General features: G+C 43.9%; 1 protein-coding gene across 1 annotated transcript; it reads left to right on the top strand.

Moving 5' to 3' along the window:
- Positions 1–302: 302 nt before the first annotated feature.
- LOC147606586 (uncharacterized) lies at positions 303–13,520 on the top strand (the record flags this gene model as incomplete). The annotated part of the gene is given in 12 exon segments (XM_086792235.1): positions 303–2,005; positions 2,007–2,272; positions 2,392–2,463; positions 2,658–2,776; positions 2,900–3,097; positions 3,189–3,281; positions 3,453–3,671; positions 3,816–3,908; positions 10,437–11,141; positions 11,269–11,893; positions 12,058–12,320; positions 13,232–13,520. Coding segments are annotated over 12 exon segments (4,644 nt in total), but the record flags the coding sequence as incomplete, so codon positions are not given.
- Positions 13,521–19,763: the final 6,243 nt, after the last annotated feature.

Raw genomic sequence — 19,763 nt, forward strand, 5'->3', positions numbered from 1 at the left:
AAACACTATTTCTATTGAGCTCATGTAAATATATCTTAAGTGAAACCCCCACCCGCTTAGACCCAATGAAAAATGGGCCGACTGCAAAGCGACGTCCTGTAGGGCACGTGCTTCTTATCAGTCTGCAATAAGCACTATATTAACAGCGCATATAAGAGAATAAGGGTACGTGTCGGACTAGAAAAGTGAAGGGTGAGACATTTTTTAAGCCCCCCTAAGTATCATATTCTTCCTCTCTCTCTCTCTTGCATACAAGGTCATGTGGGGGTACACAACTGAATATGCTAAACAACTGATTTTGGGTACCAAATCTTGATTTTCTTTGGACAACGTTTACAGAGAAGGACTTGCTGACAGAGGAAGACAGTCTCATAGCGCTGGCATATGCTGCTGAGCATGATGATGTGGATGGCGAGGTGGAAGAGCTGGTAAAGCATGCAGGCCCAGAGATTCTGAGCAGGAAGCTGCCGTTTGCCTACCTCGGAACCATACTCCATATTTGCGTAAACTGGGGCAGTATTAACACACTTGCCAAGGTGCTGGCCAACTACTCTCAAAGCGTCAACGTGAATATCCTTGATAGAGATGAGGAGACTGCACTTCACAACTTGCCCAACTTTTATAAACTCCTCTCCTTTGAGGAGTACAAAACAATTGCATGCAGCCTCCTGCACCATCGAGACAATGCATTTAACTTGATGTCTGTGCAGAACACTGATGGCGAGACAGCACTGTGCAAAGCCTTAGAGTTGGAGAGAGAGGAGGTGTGCAAAGCTCTATTGGAAGCTGGTCGAGAGAAAATCCAAGGAGAACAACTTGCCACTCCAGAGCTTTCGGATTGGTTAGCTTTGAAAACCAATGTCGGATACACAGCACTGCACCTTGCTGTGAAGGGGGGATATGTGGATATTGTCAGTGAAATCCTAGCTTTTCCTGGGTCTAAGGTGCTCTACCTCACCAGCCAACAGGATAAGGATGGAAACACTCCTCTTCACCTTGCAGCTGAGCATGAAAACCCAGTTATTTTTTCCAAGCTTCTGCAATACAATGCCTCAATCGAAACCAGGGATGCGGCCAATGTCCGGAACAAGTATGGCCAAACGCCTCTTCATCTTGCTTCAATTCATGGCCAGGCAGGAGCCTGTGCAAAGCTTCTGGGATATGGCGCTTCCATGGATTTGATGGATCATGGTGGGGGATATGCACTGACTAATGCATTTTGCCATGGTGGCAATGAACGTGCTATACACACACTATTGGATGCTTGCATCCCTAAAAAAAATCCAAGATCCAGCCAATCCGTCTCTTCTGGCTCTGGGCCTGGCTCTGGGCCGGCACCACTCACCAATGCTAAATTCGAATTCGGCCTTACAGCCTTGCATGTAGCAGTAGCGATCTCTTCTCGCAAGCACATTGCCTCTCTCCTTAAAGCTGGAGCTTTTGTTGATGCTAGGAGTGATGATGGCAGAACACCATTGCACATTGCAACCCAACAGCACGATAGAGACACCTTCTTCCAACTTATAGAGGCATCATTGAATAATTTAGAAGCATCAAATAAGGTGAACATAGAGGAGAACAGAAAGGAATGGATGAATATGACAGACGTCTCAGGGCAAACAGCTCTGCACAATACGATCCGGCAGTTGCAGGCAGATCAGAACTTTTCCAAGGAAAGTAGGAATGAAGTCGATATTATAGATGACATTCATGAGATGGTGGGGGTGCTTGTAGTTGAAGAAGGAGCTTTAGTGGATTTGAAGGACAGCAATGGCGAAACACCATTGCACGTAGCAGCAAGGGAAGGCTCCGAGGAGACAGTGTCCATTTTGCTGTCAGACGACTGTCGTTACTCCTCCGGCACCAATCGAGACGAGTGGATTGCCACGTGTGACTTTTCCGGAGAAACTGCCTTGCATGAAGCAGCAAGGGAATGCCGTCCAGAGATTGTACGCAAGCTCCTAACAGCAACTAAAAATCCCGATTATTTGTTGCGAGTGAGGGACGGCCTTCCACTGGGCTGTCCAGACGCGGGATGATGCTACAATTCAAGCGATGATGAGCCATTCAGATAACATAAGCAAGCGCTTCCTGTTGTGGAATGTGATCGGGACGGCTCCGGCTGAAGTTTACGGGCCCCTTCTCCAGGAGCATGTAGACAGCGTAAAAGAGCAAAAAATTAGCCTGCTGAAGGCTGCTGTGGATGAGCAAGACTTGGACATGGCAAGGGAGGTTATCAACAGCGGTGCCGATGCCACAACTCTGGAACATGGTAATTAAGCTCTTCATTTGTTAAGTGTTTACATATAATTTATAATCTCACTAGGTTTCAGTCGAATCTCTTGTCGATTCATTGGCTTATCATGTAGATGCGGTATGCCTTGATCACAGATTCTCGCCTTTGGTTGACCAAGAATTTGTGCAGAAAAGCCTCCGACCAACCTGCTTTGGAGGATACTCTAGGTATGTAAAGAATCACTCATGCAATAGCCATGGTCGTGGCAGGCAGCTATTGCTGCATGAGGTCGAGTCGAAGAGAAGCCAGCCTCTGGCATTTTTTTTTGCGTAACAGCAGATGCTCGTCAGATGGAAGAAGCTTTCCTTACATGGTTAATGTTTCTGCAATGTTGCTGCTGATCTGTGTTTAATTAGTTCAGGTAGAGAACGACTGGTGGAGGGAGTAGCCGCCTTGCTTCTGAATCCTTACACAGGAACCCCAATAACCATCGGCATTTTTGGAGATTGGGGAACGGGAAAGTCCAGTTTTATGTTCCAGGTTCCAATTCGAACTTGAACATTCGCTCTTTGCCAGAAAGCCAGAAAATCACGATCCTGCAATATTGCATTGATTTTGCAGAGATGCCTTACATGGCTTGATGTTCCTGTGTGTGCATGGAAGGTAGAGGAAGCTCTGTTGCATATGGCTGTGAATGAGACCTTTAAGAACACTGCTACTCCACCCCATGATGAGCTGCTACTTGGTAAAGAGTCATTTGTGCTCAAATTCTCATCACGTGGATCGGCCCTCCGAGCCAAGGTGGACGATGTCCTCTATGAACGCATGCCAAATATTGACATTGAAAGCAGGCAGATAAAGGTAAAATGATCCTTTATGTCTACGGCAATGCAGATATATATCTGTTCGATATTGTCCGACTCCGATTCTGACGATAAAATATATCTGACAGGAAGGTGATGCCATTGACAATTTTCCAATCAAATTACAATCACAGTACCCCCAATTGTTCAAGGAGTTGGCGTTAACAGATAGATCAAAACTGGTGTGTTAAAGCAGCATCCTTCTCTTGTGTTGTTGCAAGGGGTAGCTGAGGTTCCAACAAAAAACCACCTAAATGAGGCCCTAATACACAAGAAAATACATTAAAGTGGAGGGAGAGAGGAGGAAAAATGGGGTCCAAATTGTAAAATCTGACTTTCTTTTGAAAAACCAGGTCACATCAACCAAAATTGATGCTACCAACCTCGCAAACAAGCTGCAAAAAGCCCTGTGTGGGCTGTTCCGATGCAAAATTCAGCAGCAGGACGTTTGGTGCTCGTATATCTATATATATATACCTGAATTTTCAATATCTTTTTTTTATCTTGCTGCCACAGGGTGCATGAACTCGCTAGCAAGGGAAAAAAGTAAAAAGTTCAAGGAAAAAAAAACAGTTTGAAACTTGGGGCCCTTAATTTTCCTGAAAAAAAATCAAAAAAAATCCTTTCAAAAAACATTTCTCAAAAGAAAAAAATTAGGTTCACATGTTTCATACAGAATCGTCGTTTTAATATCTTCTATTTTCTTCAAAATTTAGGCGGAATCAACCAAAAATGAGTCCATCAACCTCACAAATAAGCTGCGGAAAACCCTCTGCGGGTTGTTTCAACGTGAAAATCATCAAGACCAGGTGAGGTCGACGTACTTCTAACTCGCTATCTGTTTTGTCTAACTTGCTATTTGTAAGGTCCCTAATCAACCCTTCTAAAAAAGTGGTTGAAAAAATACATTTCGAGCGTTTCATACCTTTTTATCTGGTATATATATAGCCTAAAATTCAACATGTGGTTATTACTTTAAGGCTCAGGTCACAAAGAGAGTGCACAAAGTCTGTAGAGATAAGAAACATAAGGCTTTGGATTACTCTTTAAAAAAAAAGATCATGTTTAGTACACGCTACTATCTAGGTGTGAATATGCGTCTTGAGTACTCTTTTTCTCTCTCTCTCTCTATATATATATAATGGCCTAGACTTGTCTTTCCCCTAGGGTTAGTTGCCCTTCTCTCTCTTTTTCTCCAGTTTTTTTTAAAACAAAACAAAAAACATTTTGTTTATACTAGCTAGGTATGATATGTCTCTAGAGTACTCTTTTTTTTTTCCAAGAAAAGATCCTTTCATTAGTTATATAAAAATGCCTGTAGGGCTACAAAAGATCCTCTCCTGCTCATAAGAAAAAAGAGCAGAGATCGAAGCAAGGCAGCTAGGGAGAACTCTCTAGGGGTAGAAAAGTACAAATATCAGAACAAAGAACTGAGGGGCTATATCATACAATAGGAGGGGGGAAAAGCCAAACAGGTGGCCTGTAGTGCCAGCGGGGGGAACCCGCGTGAAGGGTATAGAAGGGGCCGCTGCGCCAAGTGGTGTGAGAGGCCTGGCGCCGCAAGATCGCCTCATCCAAGTCGCCCCGGATGCAGTCATACTGTCCTCGTAGGGTGTGGATCAACTCTTGCCAAATCCCCCGAACAGTCTCAGCTAGTGGCTCCAATCTCCCCTCAAAGGCCTTGAAACACCGGGCTCTCTAGGCAAACCAGATGGTGAGGCTGCTCCCATCGTAGATCCCTCTCCTGTGTCCAACCGACGGACAAGAAATCCGGTGAAGGAACTAGGCGAGGCTGGCCCCTAATGAATTTGATGGCCTGGCTGTCCTGCTTCGTCTCGTAGCCCATAGCAGGCCCTAACGAGGTCGACCAAGCAGCGGCACCCCACGTATACATACCCTCTGGAGAGAGGGGGACCAAAATGTGCAGCATCCGCAGCCAAATCTGTTGCGTCTGAGGACAGTCCCATAGGCAATGTCTCTGTGTCTCCATAGGGTGGCCGCATCGGACGCAGGCCGCCGGAAGACCGCTGTAGACAAGCCAGGTGCCAACTGCAGAGCCCCTGTGGGCGACCAGCCACTAGAAAGTCGAGATCCTGCGTGCCTGTCGACTAGCCCAGAGCCTGGTCCAACAATCCTCTAGGAACTCCTGTGAGAGTCCCTGTAGCCGCCAATGCTCCGATGCAGCTGGAGAGACCATCCTCCTCGCCGTGAAAATATGTCGCCCCAACCGAACAGTATACTGAAAAAAGGTGATCTCTGTGGCCTCGGGGGATGCATAAGGATCATGCCACTCGTACTCGCCAGGGTCCCAGGGGCGCGCTGCATATAACCATATGCGCCAATCAGAGTCCACCTCTGCAGGGTGTGGGTCAATATGCCACTTCTGAGAAGCAACGGCCACTACCCGTATCCTCTGAAAAATGCACTCTGCAACCAAAGGCGACTCCACCTCCACTCTCTGAAGTCTGTCCTCATCCTGGATCTCATAGTAAAGGCATCTACCATCCTCAGTGCAAGCTCTGACAGCAATCAGGATCTCCAATTGTGTAAAGGCTCCCATCCACCGTGGGGCCAGTGGCTCGAGAGCCGTGAACCACTCCTCTGTGAGTGCCTCCTGAATGTCATCCCTCATAATCAGCCCCCCTCTGAAGTGGCTCAGCCTCTCCACCTGGATCTCCTCTGGGAGACTGCAGAAGGCCTGCCAGTCTCCAAAACTACGTGCTGGGCCTGCAGCCAATGGTCCCCAGGCTAGACGAGGCCGAGAACCCAACATATGACCCTGCTCTGTGCGAACCGCTGGGCTCTAGATGAGCAGCTGTCTGGCTCACTCCTCATCACAAGAAGGAGGTCCCTGAGAGAGTCCCGGTCTCAGTAACTCCCAAGCTCGCAGGATGCTCAAGGCAAATCTATCCTCCCATCCTCTACTGAGGCCTGTCCTCCTCATCTCTATGAAGATCCATCGTATCTCCGATGCGCAAGTGTCCCCTGCTGGGGGAGCCCGAGCCTGCGGCCACTGCAAAAGAAGCTCTTTCGAAGGCTCAGCGCTTGGAAGCAGCCCCCGAACAATAAGCTTCCCCAATAAGGCTCTACTCTGATCAATTGGATCTATAATGCCCAAGCCCCCCTGGGCTAGCGGAAGTGTAATATCAATACTGCCCCCAACTAGGCATCTCTGAAGCTCCTGCCTCAAGCAACCACGATAACATATGTAGTGTGCGCCACCAAGGCCCTGTACATTCCATGAGATGATCCTCATGGATGGCCTACTGAGGTGGAGGTTGTCTCAGCCGTACGGTGGGCCTTCGCAAGCGGCTTGGATGGAGAATAGTCCCCATCCGAGTGGCTACGAATCTGCCCACCCGGTGTGCAGCAAGAATCTCGGATCAAGCGCGAGAATAGTCCCCATCCGAGTGGCTACGAATCTGCCCACCCGGTGTGCAGCAAGAATCTCGGATCAGGCGCCAGTGACTGTGACCCATGGCGACTGCCTCCCGCTCTCAGACGGAGCATCCTCGTGTATGCATACATATCCAGGGTTGCGTGCTAAGTCTGCCACTAGGCGAACCACCAAATGTCGAATCCCGGAGGCATCCACACTCCCAGGATCAAAAAAAAAAATGAGCCAACTCCCATAGTCGGCCTATCATGTCTGTCACCTCCAGATCACTCGCATGGTGAGAAAACTCAACTGCCTGAGTCTTCAAAGTGCTAAGAGCGAGATCCATGGTCCACTCCCGGTTGCTAGGGCCACAGAGAGGGAATGAGAAGGCCACTGCTGAATCAAGTGCCTCCTCCCTTCGAGCCGGAGGTATCACTACATGAACTCTGATAGGAGCTGGCTCATGGGGGCCCTCCGCTCCAAAAAGCCGTGTGAAGGAATAATCAAAAGCCTCCGAGCGCTGTCTAGTGTCAAGCCGACTCAGCCGACTGCGGATAGAGGATATCCGTGAAGCCCGAATCGGCATGGTAAGTCACCTCTACGGCGCGCGAGCAAGGTCGATGCTGAGTGTCTGCTAGACTGCAGGCGAGCGCCAGGGAACTGCCAGGGCCTCCTGGGAAGCTGAGGCGAGCGGGGGGGGGGGGGAGGAAGGGGGGAGAAGGGGGTGGAGAAGGAGCCGCTGCCAAACCGGAGCGGGGATGGGAGGAGGCGAAGGTGGAAGCGAGGCAGGAGGGGGGGACGGGGGAGGGGGGGTGGGGGTGGGGGTGGGGGCAAAGGAGGAGGTGCTGGCATCTCTTGGTCCTCAGTCGGCGCTGGGGTCTCCTCCTGTAGGGGAGCAAAGCTGTTCCTCACGGGAACCCAGTGATGCTGAGACTATGGTTGCTGCTGCACCGATCTCTGGGCGTGCTACTGGGGCTGTCTCCCTCGACGGTGCCCCTGTCTAGGCTGCCACTCTGAGGTCTCTGTGGGCTGAGCAGGTGTCCCAGAGGCTACCTGCCGAGCCGCATCTGTGGGTGGGCCATCGGGGGCCTGCCTGCTGTGGTGAAGGTCAGGGTCTCCTGCGAGGGCAGACCTGCCTGCAGATAAAGCACTGGTTCGGGAGCCCCGAAAACTCCACTCTCTGATCAATCCATCCCTCCCCCCCTATCGTAGGTAGGTGAATGACCTTCGGAAGGGAGGAGATGTCAGGAACCAAAACTCTGACCGAGGATAGCCCAGCTGCTCTGGCCACCACTGAAGCTGCTGTGGGGCTAGTCTCTAGCACCGAACCCACCAATGCTCCTAGCCTAGAAAGGAGTGGAAGGTACTCACGGCAGAGTCCAGGGAAGCAAACTGTAACATGGAAAAGGGGCTCTCCCTGCTCTGCCGCCGCTGCTGGGTCAAAGCCATGCTGCCAAGGTCTGAAGAATGCCCGAGTGCCCCTGATGTCAAGGGGACTCATGGCTAGGACCTTGGCCACGCTCTAGGCTGTCTCGAACTCGATCTGGTAGTGTCCACGGCCCAGTAGCTAAACGTCCAGGATCTTGCCCACATCTGTAAGAAGGCGGGCTTGGAGAAGATCCCGGATCTCCCCTCTGCTGGGGCGAGTGCCGACTATACGGCAGATGGTGGAATGTGCCTAGAGGCGTTCCACCTCTGCAACGAGACTTGCTTCCTCTTCTGGCGAAAGAGAAAGCCTGATGGGGGTATCCTCAGGGGCGGGCGAGGGGGATGCGGGAGAGTCCCTCTGAGGTGGGGCGGGAGGAGCCTCCATTAGAATCTGAAGCTATGTCGAAGGCGGAGCGAATGCGGAGAGTCCTGCAAGAACCGAGCTGCACACAAAGGACGGAGGGGGAGGGCGGAAGGCAAAAAGAAAACCCCAGGGGTCGGAAAAAACAGAAAGAAGAGTAGGGGGGTGTAAGGCGGCGAAGACAAAAAACCCCAGGGGGGAGGCGGAGTAGCGTGAAAAAGGGGGGGTGGGGGGGAAAAAGAAGGCGACGGCAGCTGGCGGAGGGGGGGGCGGGGCGCTGAAGAAGGGAGGGAGGGCGCGAAGGAGAGGAGCAGGGGCAGGGGATGGCGGGCGCTACAGCGCTGGGGCACGCAGGACAGCCAGGCAGGGGAGGGGGGGCATACGCGAGGGCAGGCGGGGGGGGAGCAGACGCAAGGGCGGGAATGGGGGGAGGGGCATGCAGGCAGCGCGAGCAGGGGGGAGAGAGCTTCAGCGAGCAATTCTTCCAATTTATCATAGAGAGGATAAAGATTTGTGCCTCGAGCACTATTTCATCTGCCTCTAGAGTACTCTTTCTCTCTCTATATATATATATAGTGGCGTGGACCTGTGTTTCCGAGCGCTGGTTAGTTGCCCTTCTCTCTCTTTTTCTCTAGTTTTGTTTTTTAAACAAAACAAAAAACATTTTTTTAATACTGATTCTACTCTCTCTTTCTTTTTCTTTCCCCCTCTCTCTCTCTCTCTTTGGCCCTCTCTCTAACTCTCTCTTACTTCTGTCTCACCTTTAACTCTCTTTCTCTCTCTATCTATCTATCTAACCCCCTCTCTTTCTCTCTCAACTCTCTTACTCTCTCTAACATCTCTCTTCCTCTTAAAATAGCCCACACTCTCTCTCTCTCTCTCTCTCTCTCTCTCTCTCTCTCTCTCTCTCTTAAATCGCCCAACTCTCTTTCTCTCTTACACACACTCTCTGTGAGGTCGACGTACTTCTAACTCGCTTTAAAAAAAGAAAAAAAAATAGGTTATTTCATTCAGAATCGTCTTTTTAATATCTTCTATTTTCTTCAAAATTTAGGCGGAATCAACCAAAAATGAGTCCATCAACCTCACAAATAAGCTACGGAAAAGCCTCTGCGGGTTGTTTCAGCGTGAAAATCATCAAGACGAGGTGAGGTCGACGTACTTCTAACTCGCTATCTGTTTTGTCTAACTTGCTATTTGTAAGGTCCCTAATCAACCCTTCTAAAAAAGTGGTTGAAAAAATACATTTCGAGCGTTTCATACCTTTTTATCTTGTATAAAGCGTGTATACATACACACACACATTTCTATTCATATACTGCACATAAATACATGCATACAATGTACATATACTATATATATAGCCTAAAATTCAACATGTGGTTATTACTTTAAGGCTCAGGTCACAAAGAGAGTGCACAAAGTCTGGTTTGAGAAACATAAGGCTTTGGATTACTCTTTTAAAAAAAATCATGTTTAGTACACGCTACTAGCTAGGTGTGATATGCACTCTTTCTCTCTCTCTATATATATATATAATGGCCTAGACTTGTCTTTCCCGGCGGGTTAGTTGCCTTTCTCTCTCTTTTTCTCTAATTTTTTTTAAAGCCAAAAAAAAAACATTTTGTTTATACTAGCTAGGTATAATATGCCTCTAGAGTACTCTTTCTCTCTCTATATACATATATAGTGGCCTAGACCTGTCTTTCGGCGGGTGGGTTAGTTGCCCTTCTCTCTCTTTTTGTCTAGTTTTGTTTTTTAAACAAAACAAAAAAACATTTTTTTAATACTGATTCTACTCTCTTTCTTTTTCTTTCCCCCTCTCTCTCTCTCTCTCGTGTTGGCCCTCTCTTTAACTCTCTCTCACCTTTAACTCTCTTTCTCTCTCTATCTATCTAGCTAACCCCCTCTCTTTCTCTCTCAACTCTCTTACTCTCTCTAACATCTCTATTCCTCTTAAAATAGCCCCCACACTCTCTCTCTCTCTCTCTCTCTTAAATCGCCCAACTCTCTTTCTCTCTTACTACACACACTCTCTGTGAGGTCCTCAATCAACCCTTCTGAAACAGTGGACGTATAGAAGAAGAAGATACATGCACAAGCACACGAATCTCACTAACTACTAGTTTATAGATATATCTAGTAGTTTAGATATATAAATATATTCAGGTGCAGTCAAGTGGAAAACAACGTAGAGGAATATCCAAGCTGACTAATCAGATGCTCCAGGATGCACAAGTAACGGGACATGCACCTGCTGTGCTCACCGTCCGTTACAATGCATGGCAATACGACAACAAGATAGAAGCCTCTGCCGGGCTTGCAGTGGAAATAATAAAAGATCTCGAGAATTTCATGACTCCTCCTCAGTGGCTGAGAATGTGCTGGAAGTATTCATGGAAGAGTCGACGCATGGACATCATTGTGCAGCTTCTCCTCCCTGTATTTCTCGCTTTAGTTGTGGCATGTGTAGTACCCATACTGTGGAAAGTAGCGCACATTACAACAGAGTACAAACTTTTGACTTTGCCGGTTGGCATCTTGGGTGTGTTTTGGGTATTCTTTAGAACGCTTCTGCAAGTTGTACAACCAGTGACTGGCACCATCTTAAACTGCATCAATTCTCCGGACTATCGATCCATGTTAGGCTTTCAGCAGCAGGTGATCGATGACATCAAGTTTCTTAAAGATCAACTCTGCACGGGAGCACAATTTCCTTGGACAGTTCTTGGCCTTTGTGGACGCTTTTTCATCTCTAACAGCTACTGCATGAAGGGAACGTCTGTGAGGAAACAACATCCTCGGCTGAACAATCTCCGCATTGTGGTGTTTATTGACGATCTGGACAGATGTGATGAGAAGTTTATCTTAGAGGTCGTAATTAAGTATGCTAGCCTCCAACAGTAGTCTAATTTTATGCAATTGGCATTGACCTTAATGCGTTAATTTGAAGGTAGCGTTGTTTGGTGACATCGTTTTGTAATTTGTATGGTCGATGCAGCTGCTTCGGGCAATCAATTTGATCTTAGCATCATGCGGGATCAACGTTGTGATTGGTATTGACAAGGGCATGGTGCAGCGTGCTATCACGAAAGAGTTTTTGAAAGATACAAGTGACAAGCTACTAGACATTGTTGAGAACGACGAGGAGGCAGTTCAAGAGGACAAACGCTTGTACAGTACCCGTGAATTGGCTGACAAGTATCTGCAGAAGATTATCCAACTGCCCATTCAGATGCCAGATCCAGGTAGAGAGAATCTGAAGGAGTTTCTTGAAGGGCAAATCGGTCAAATGGTGAAGGAGAAGCTGACGAATGGTGAGGATGTTAAGGAAGTGCCACAGGCCAATGTTGAGGAAGAACTAGAGGAGGATCAAGAGGACAATGTTGAGGAAGAAAGCTACAGCCGAGCTATCAATATCCATGAAATTCAAAGCCAAGACGTTTCTCAAGCGCAAATTGAGAAACAACGGAACCGCGCCGGGGTGCAGCAAACAACAGCCGAGCTTATAGTGGAAAAGACATTTCTGCAAAGGCAGCTAGAGAGAAGAAAAGTGGAGGCTGCAGCAAACAACAGCCGAGCTCATAGTGAAAAAGCCATTTCTGCAAAGGCTAGAGAGAAGAACGGTCTCTTTACTCCCCTTCTTTTGGTGTTTTGTTTTGTACCAAGCTTCTTGCACATGCACGTGATTTGGTGATAGCGGCTATATAATATTTCCTTATAAAAGAAACGACACCACAAGCAGCTCCATATTTTTGTAGCACTCCTTCTCATCGATCTCTTGGTGCAGGTGCTATGGCCTTCCGCTTACTTTTGACCAACTATAGTCCCATGGAAAGAGGTTTGCTCATAAAACTATGTGACTTAGCAACTGGGGGTCGGAAGTTTCCTCGTGAGTGGAAACGATTTTTTAACTACCATCGGTTAGCTTGGACCATCCTCTCTCGAGACCCTACCATGGAAAAGAAAGAGCTCAAGGGATGGCAAAGGAAACTGATACTTTGGATTTTCGTATGCTGGAATTGGAGAGAGCAAATGAATGTTATCATTGAGGTATGCCCAACTAACGAATGTTACAAACTAAGTCTTTTGGTATGCATGATGAAAATGATGGTATGAAACTTTGAGTAGACTCTCAAGAAGTCAAGATTGGAATACTAGAATAACCCCAACTTTCCTTTGGTATATCTTTACATCGCACTAGGTACAAGCAGACAATGCAAAATTCTCCAACCAAGTTGTAGCCAACTAGTTTATATTAATTCTTTCTATCCAAAGCAGTGTAGTACCCCAATCACCTACCGTGTGTGTGTGTGTGTGTGTGTGTGTGAGTAGATAAAGAGAGTATGCATAGAAAGTAAGCATGATTTATGCATACTCTATGCTCTATGTGTATGCATAGATCTTGTTCACATAACTAAACCTAAACCCCAGGACCCAAGGGTACAAACAAGAAAAACATAAATAGCAAAAACATAGAGCATAAAGCATAGAGCATAGAGCATGCATAAGGCTCGCTCTCTTTATGCATGCATAAATCTCACTCTCATTAGGCATGCATATTGTATAAGCATGCATAAATATTATGCATGGTCTATTCACGTATAGAGTATGCATGCATACTCTATGCATAAAGACTATGCATGACTATGCATACATAAAGAGTAAGAGTATGAATGCTCTATACATGCATAAACAGTATGCATGCTATGGGCATGCATAGAGTATCCAAGATCTATACATAATCATTAGGTAGCTCCTACTATGATCATTATATTTGTTTTTATATCCTTATTGAAACATCTTCTACTATGAGTGCTTTAATTGGATATTTATATGGGTAGCTCCACATTTCTTGTTTTAGTGGAGTAACTAGCTTAAATATATAAGCCGCTTACCCTAACTTTCATTGTTAAATTTAAGGAAATCTAGCTAATTAACAAACTTTCTACTTTAATGTGTAGAATTGGCAGGATTTGTTATCCAAGACTTGGAAGAAACAAGAAGACATGCATTGGCGAAAACAAGATGATGTGGCAACTAGTGTATCATTGGGGGATATCATTGCTTTACGAATGGATATCATTAGAAAAAATCCAGAAAGTGCACATGTGGATAAACCTTGGAATGATCTCTACTACACTCTCAAGGATGAATATGACTTAAGCTTGGAATTTATTAAAATATTCCAAGAATTTAGATTCTATTGTAAACTCAATTATTTGGAAATCAATGAGATGGTCTTCATTTAAGGTAACAATCATCATGAAATGTGGATAGCAAATAATGCATCAATAGGGTCTTCATTTAAGGTGATAATCATCATGAAATGTGGATAGAAAATAAGGCATCTACAATAGCTTGAAACACTACCAATAATAATAATAAGGGGTTGGACCTTATAATAGCAAGGGATTAGACCTTATAATAGCAAGGGATTAGACCTTATCATAGTAAGGGATTGGACCTTATAATTGTGTTTGTATTCATTATATCTTTTAAATGTGTGTTTTCTTTCAAATGAAGAAAGGCTTTTTTGTTTTTCTCGTGCCTTTTAGTATGGCAATAGTAATAGTGAGGGACTTGGACCTTACAAACTGTGTTTATATATGATAAATTCCAATATACCTTGTAAATGTGTTTTTGCTTTTGAATGAGGAAAGATGTTTATTTTTCTGATATGTGTTTTAGGTCATTAATATTTATTTATTTATAAATTTTCCTAGAGGGACCTCATAGTTTTGACTTGTTTAAAAATGTTGTTTAAATAGCTTCATTGGCTTTGTGTTTCCATATATTTATTTTTTGTACTCTTTCTAATATTATCTCATTTTGTTTCAACTTTTTTTCAATATCCTCCTCTTAGGACTTAGGAGAATCAACTCTCTCTCTTTCATGTGCATGTGTGCTTAGCAATTGGTACATGGGGATCTTAAGTAAGAGACATTATGTTCAAGTCCCATTCTCTACCATTCATGCATGAATTTTGATTGTCATACTCTTTATGTTGGGTATTTTAATCATCAAAACTTGCAATAATAAGTTTTAACAATAAAAAGTTAATGCAAACATTGAAATACATTGCATTTATTTCCCTAGTCATTTATTACATAATCGTTGCACCACCGATGGCATGATGAGGGTCCCTGTAGATTCACTAGCATTGTAATAGATAGAAGAGGAGTGGTAAGAATTCAAGGATAAGCCATGCCACTTACAACTTCGATTGGGACACTATGGTGTGGTATCCAAGTGCATGATAAGTCTCGACCGCTTACACAATGTAGCATAGAGGTGAAGGCAATTTTAATGTGGACAATCATGCATGAATTTCCGAGATATGAAGAGTGCTTATGATCAATTTTAGAAACCAATACCCGATGAGTAATTACCGGTTGAAATTTGGGTATTAGACCACAAGAACTGCACTTCCCTCTCTTTGCATGAAACCTCAATTTTCACATAGCCTCTTGCCTTTCATCTCCTTCATGATTCAAGCTAGAGGGTAAGGGTTAACATTGCTCAGCGGACAATCGTAAAGATTTACCTATGGTCCCCAAAGTCTTTTCACATGCTCATTACCGTCGCTAAAACCATTGGTACCTCCAAAGGAGGGCGGCAATAAGGAAAGGGCTACCTTGAGAAGTCACAGGCCCACCAAGATAATAACTCCTTATCCCACTTATCATGAATCATCAAAGAGGTCCAAAATTAGGTTAAGCATGAGGAGCTAATGCTAAATGAGACATTCACATGTAAAGAGAGTGTTTGAATAAGGGTTTGAAGATAAGAAAATGGCAATGACACAAAATGCTCAATTGAGGAGGCTTCATTCCTTTATTTGAAAGGGAGAGGAGGGCTCTTTTTATAGGTGGAGAATCACCCTCTCTTCCATTGTTACAAATCACAACATAAAAATCTTCAACCCTTCAGTGACATAAGGGTAGATATCACCATCAATTGTCCTCTTAGGCTAAGTCATCTATTGATTATTAAATTGAAGACTTTTTGACTTTGAAAGTGTGATGAGATAATAGCCAAGTCTAAGTGGCATGTAGGTGGAGATCCCAGGTACACATGGCAAAATTCTCCTTTTTTCATGTAGGCATTCTAGAAGAATCTTTCCCAATTATGCAAGTACACACACTCCTCCACACTCCCCAACTTGTAGCCTTATGGTGAATACTATATTAATAATACAATTAAAATCCATGTGAGCATGAAGGCCCACTTTTATTTTCCACATCAGTAGCCTATCTACCATACCAAAGTATTTATTAAGCATACTTGTGGTATTTACAATGTGTGCACCCTAAATCAAGTAAAGCCATTATATTTGAAGATAGAATGCTGTTATCAGGGTAGCCGCCAAGCCGTCGCATCACCACACCATTATTCCATTGTGGGCGTCCCAATCTTGTTGGACAAGCTTCCACCTTATTACCATTGAGAAACCATCAAAAAAATGTACAAAATGGAAAATGAAAGATATCAATTTTTCATGTCACAGTATGACTAGTTTTAAGTTTGCATGAATATCTGGCTAGGGGGCCTGGGAACTCTTTTCCCTGATACCCGGGACAAAACCTAACCAAATTCCTAATTGGATCACATCACTATAGTGGTTGGGCGGTTGGCTGGGCAGTTGGCTAACCCCCCATGGGACTGGATGGGGTTAGGCTGCTGGACTGATGGATCCCTAAAATGAGACTCAATTCTGTTATGGTACGATAGATGAAGTAAATCCGGGATAAAAATTGTTCTATGGAAAAGAATCAACGGTTGTGCCTCTCAATGAGGAAAAAAATGTTGGTCTCTATGATCCAAGTGCAAGTCTTTTCCTTGATCTGACTATGATACTTACGGGTTCGGTCAGATTAGTTCAGTTAGTTAAGGCTCTTTACTACGTTAGAGTAAAAATATCCTGGAGGAATCGCCCGTGCTTTCCGGGCGAGAAGTTTTTTTCGGGTTCGATCTCTTGTCCGGATATTCGTGGGCGAGGCCTCGAGTGAGGGACCCTGCCCCGCATAAGAAGTGCTACTTCCGCTATTAGCACCCCTGAATTCGTTACACAGAGGGGACAGGGATCTTTCAGCTGGTATCAGAGCAATTTGGCTAAAGTGGATCAACCGGGAAGCCAAAAATGTCATAAATTTATGAAGTAACAATAAAAGGTTGGAATTGTGTGATGAAATTCATATAAATTGTTATTCGGACTGAAATTCATAAATTGGTAATTGGGCGTTCTGATGGAAGTACCGCCGCAAATGTATGGAATCCCTGACTTGCTTGAGGCCTAGACATGATGGTATTTACCTTATAGTTCCAAGGACCGTGACTACCGTATATACCGAGGGTATAACTGCAGCTCTTTACTGGCAGTATATACGAGTAAATCTAAGATCTTGAAATTATAAGCAAAAATGCTATCTAGATAATGAATTCGAATGTGGCTGATATGATTTTAAAATTCTGGTTGAACTGATGAGTTGATTTGGATTCTGATTGAAAAATGATGATTCCTGAATTTTGGTTGAAAAGCGATAGGCTGAGCAAAACCACAATGAATGGAACGAGTCCCTGTGATGACGTTCGTAATTGGAATGATGATAATGACTTCAGCAAATCACTATGAGATTAGTGGATTGTGTTGACAGATTGCTACTCTTAACACTTGACCCAGTGGATCAAGTTAAGGGATGACAAATTAAAAATCTGTATAATTGAAATTCCCATGGAGGACTATTCAGATGGAAATTTCGGTCTAATGGATCATTATTGTGTTAAAGATATGAATGATATGTTCTGAATGAATTGTTATCTCATAATGAGTTCTATATGAGTATCTTTATCCCATGATTCTGTGGAGAGCTGACCAATCTAAAGAACCCCAGAATCAGTTGAATCTAAAATTGGATTTGAATAAAAAGTAAAGGGACTTAACAAGAATTTTTACATTGATAGGAACATGGATCGAGGTCGTCGTGGTAGAAATGAAAACCCCCAACTCGATGAGGAAGGGCTCGACTTGGATGTTTGTAAAACTCTTCATAGATTGCAGCCTGAACCTTTCAAGGGTGAAGGGAAAAACTTGGGTGAGGCTGTGGAGAAGTGGATCGAAGCAATGGAAGAGTACTTCGAATGTCACTGGGTACAACGAGAAGAGAAAAATGGATCTTGTAAGGTTGAAGATAGTAGAAACAACCAGAGTGGCATGGAGAAATCACTGCAAGACAAACCGTCTGGATCGGAATACCCAGACATGGAGTGATCTCAAAATTTACCTAAGAACGAGGTTCTGTCCTCCCGGGCTGTTTGGAAACAAAGATGAACGAATTCTTAGAGTTAACCCAGGGGAGCAGAACTATTGAAGTATATCACCAAGCGTTCGCTCTCCTCCTCAAATACTCGCCACCACTGGATGAAGAACAGCTAATGGCCAAGTTCATTCGGGGACTAAACGAACCTTTGAATATCCTGGTGAAGAATGCCAAGCTAGTTTCCATAGTCGAAGCTGTGCGGATGGCGAAGGATTTCGCCAAGGCCTTTGATGTCAAGGTCCCGCCGAAGCCAGCACCATCACCTCTCAAAAGGTTTTTAGTTCAGAAGAAGGTGATTCCAACCTTCCCCCACCTAAGAGATATTAGGGTCAAGCCCAGGATATGGGAAGTTCCAGAATGGAAGAAATGTCCTTTTCTCGAAACCCAATCCCCTGGAATTCAACTTCAGAAGTTCCACCCTTGAACAAAGGAGTGAAATGCAATAAATATCAAGGATTTAGAGATCGCAGTATGGATTACCCAACTCCTTATGGATCAAGGTTTGCGGGGCAGGGAAATCAAGGATCAAGATTCCAGACTCCAGCTCCTTCCTTCCAGGGTAATTAGGTTTCTTTTTGCCAAAATCAAGGAAATCCTAGAGGTAGACCCTTTAACCAACCCGCAGTTTCAATCCAAAGTAATGCAAGACCTCCGCCTCAGAATAGGGGAAGTCAAAGAGAGATGTTCCCAAATCGGTCGTCCACTTCCAAGGCAGTAACGCTAGAAGTGATTGAAGAAGAAGAAGAAGATGAAAGAGATCATACTCCACCTACGAGATGATGACATCTCTCATTTTTTAACTGGGGTAGGATGTAAGATTCCTCCCCAGCCTCTCAAGATGTCCAGTTTCTTCCCCTGCAATCAATCCCCTTTTCAGAATAATAAAAGATCTTGTTTCTACCTATTTTGTCCTAGAGAGAGATAATTCAGCTTTTAGATATTTTTGGATGGAAAAATATCCCTTCTTATTAAAATACATTTTCCCAAAACATAAGTTTAAAAAGAAATTCCTAAGGTGCATTAGAAATAAATTATAATGTGCACAAAAGACCTTAGCGCCTCACGGTCTAGATTTTCTAAAAATTTTAGATTAAGGCTCCAATGGACCAATAAGATTAATGCAAATGTAGGGAGGAGATAAATTGAAGAATAAAAGAAAACCCTCCCAAAAAATGAGTAAATGTTCACATAAGATGAAGAGTGGACTAAGGATCAAAGAAAATAGATAAAAAACTGATTTTTGACACCTCAGAGTGGGGATCTCCCTTCATGAAGGAGGCACCTTTTTTCTCATCATTACCCCCAATTTTAAATCAATAAAATGAGATATTTTATCTCTCCTCTTCCTATTTCAAAACTAGATCCAGAAAGTAAGCTGAAATAACCCAAAAATGGTCAAAAATTGACCAAACTGATTGAAAACTTCTAGAATCAGTTTGCTTGGTTAGAGGCTCACTTTTTCCTATAAATAGAAGCCTCCCCCTTTGTAAAAGCTTAATGGTGTTTATACACTGTTACTCTACTCCTGTCTCCTGAGCCATTTAACATTGAATTTCTTAATAATTCAATTTTTTTTGCCTAATCCTCTCCAAAGTGAATTGGTGGCCACTCTTGCTTCAAACAAGAGTAGAACCCTTAATCCCTCAAGCCAAAAGAGAGCTTACAAGCTCCCTGTGTAAGCTAAATTCTTACTCTTTTTTTAATTTTTAATCTATGGTTTTCTTAATTTTTATGCTTTACAAATGTTTGAATTAAATTCTAATGCTATGCCTTTGATGAAAAGGCCACCCCTTCTCTTCTTTACATTCCACCCTTTCTTAATCCTAGAAAGATTAATTAAACTCTTTTTATTGTTTACTCTCTTGATTTTAGAAAATGATATAGATTAGAGTTCTTGGAATCTAATTTGGGTTAATTTAAGTCAAAAATAGAATCTTAAAAATGAGAAATGGTCAGCCATCAAAGGAGGTTATGGTTAATTTTTCTAAAATTTTATGGAAAAGAAAGTTTGTTTTTATGTTATTCCAAAAGAGTAATTCCCACCATTTTTACATCTAAAAGAAATATTCTAATTACTCCATGTACATATTCATCTATGAATATGCATGGATATCACTGATATTAATTATTAAATTTGATTTTATAAATAGAAAGATGCATAAAGGATTTATTTTTA

This window comes from Cibotium barometz, chromosome 57 (assembly GCF_041138505.1).
Source record: "Cibotium barometz isolate CiBa-2024 chromosome 57, ASM4113850v1, whole genome shotgun sequence".
NCBI lineage: Eukaryota > Viridiplantae > Streptophyta > Polypodiopsida > Cyatheales > Cibotiaceae > Cibotium > Cibotium barometz.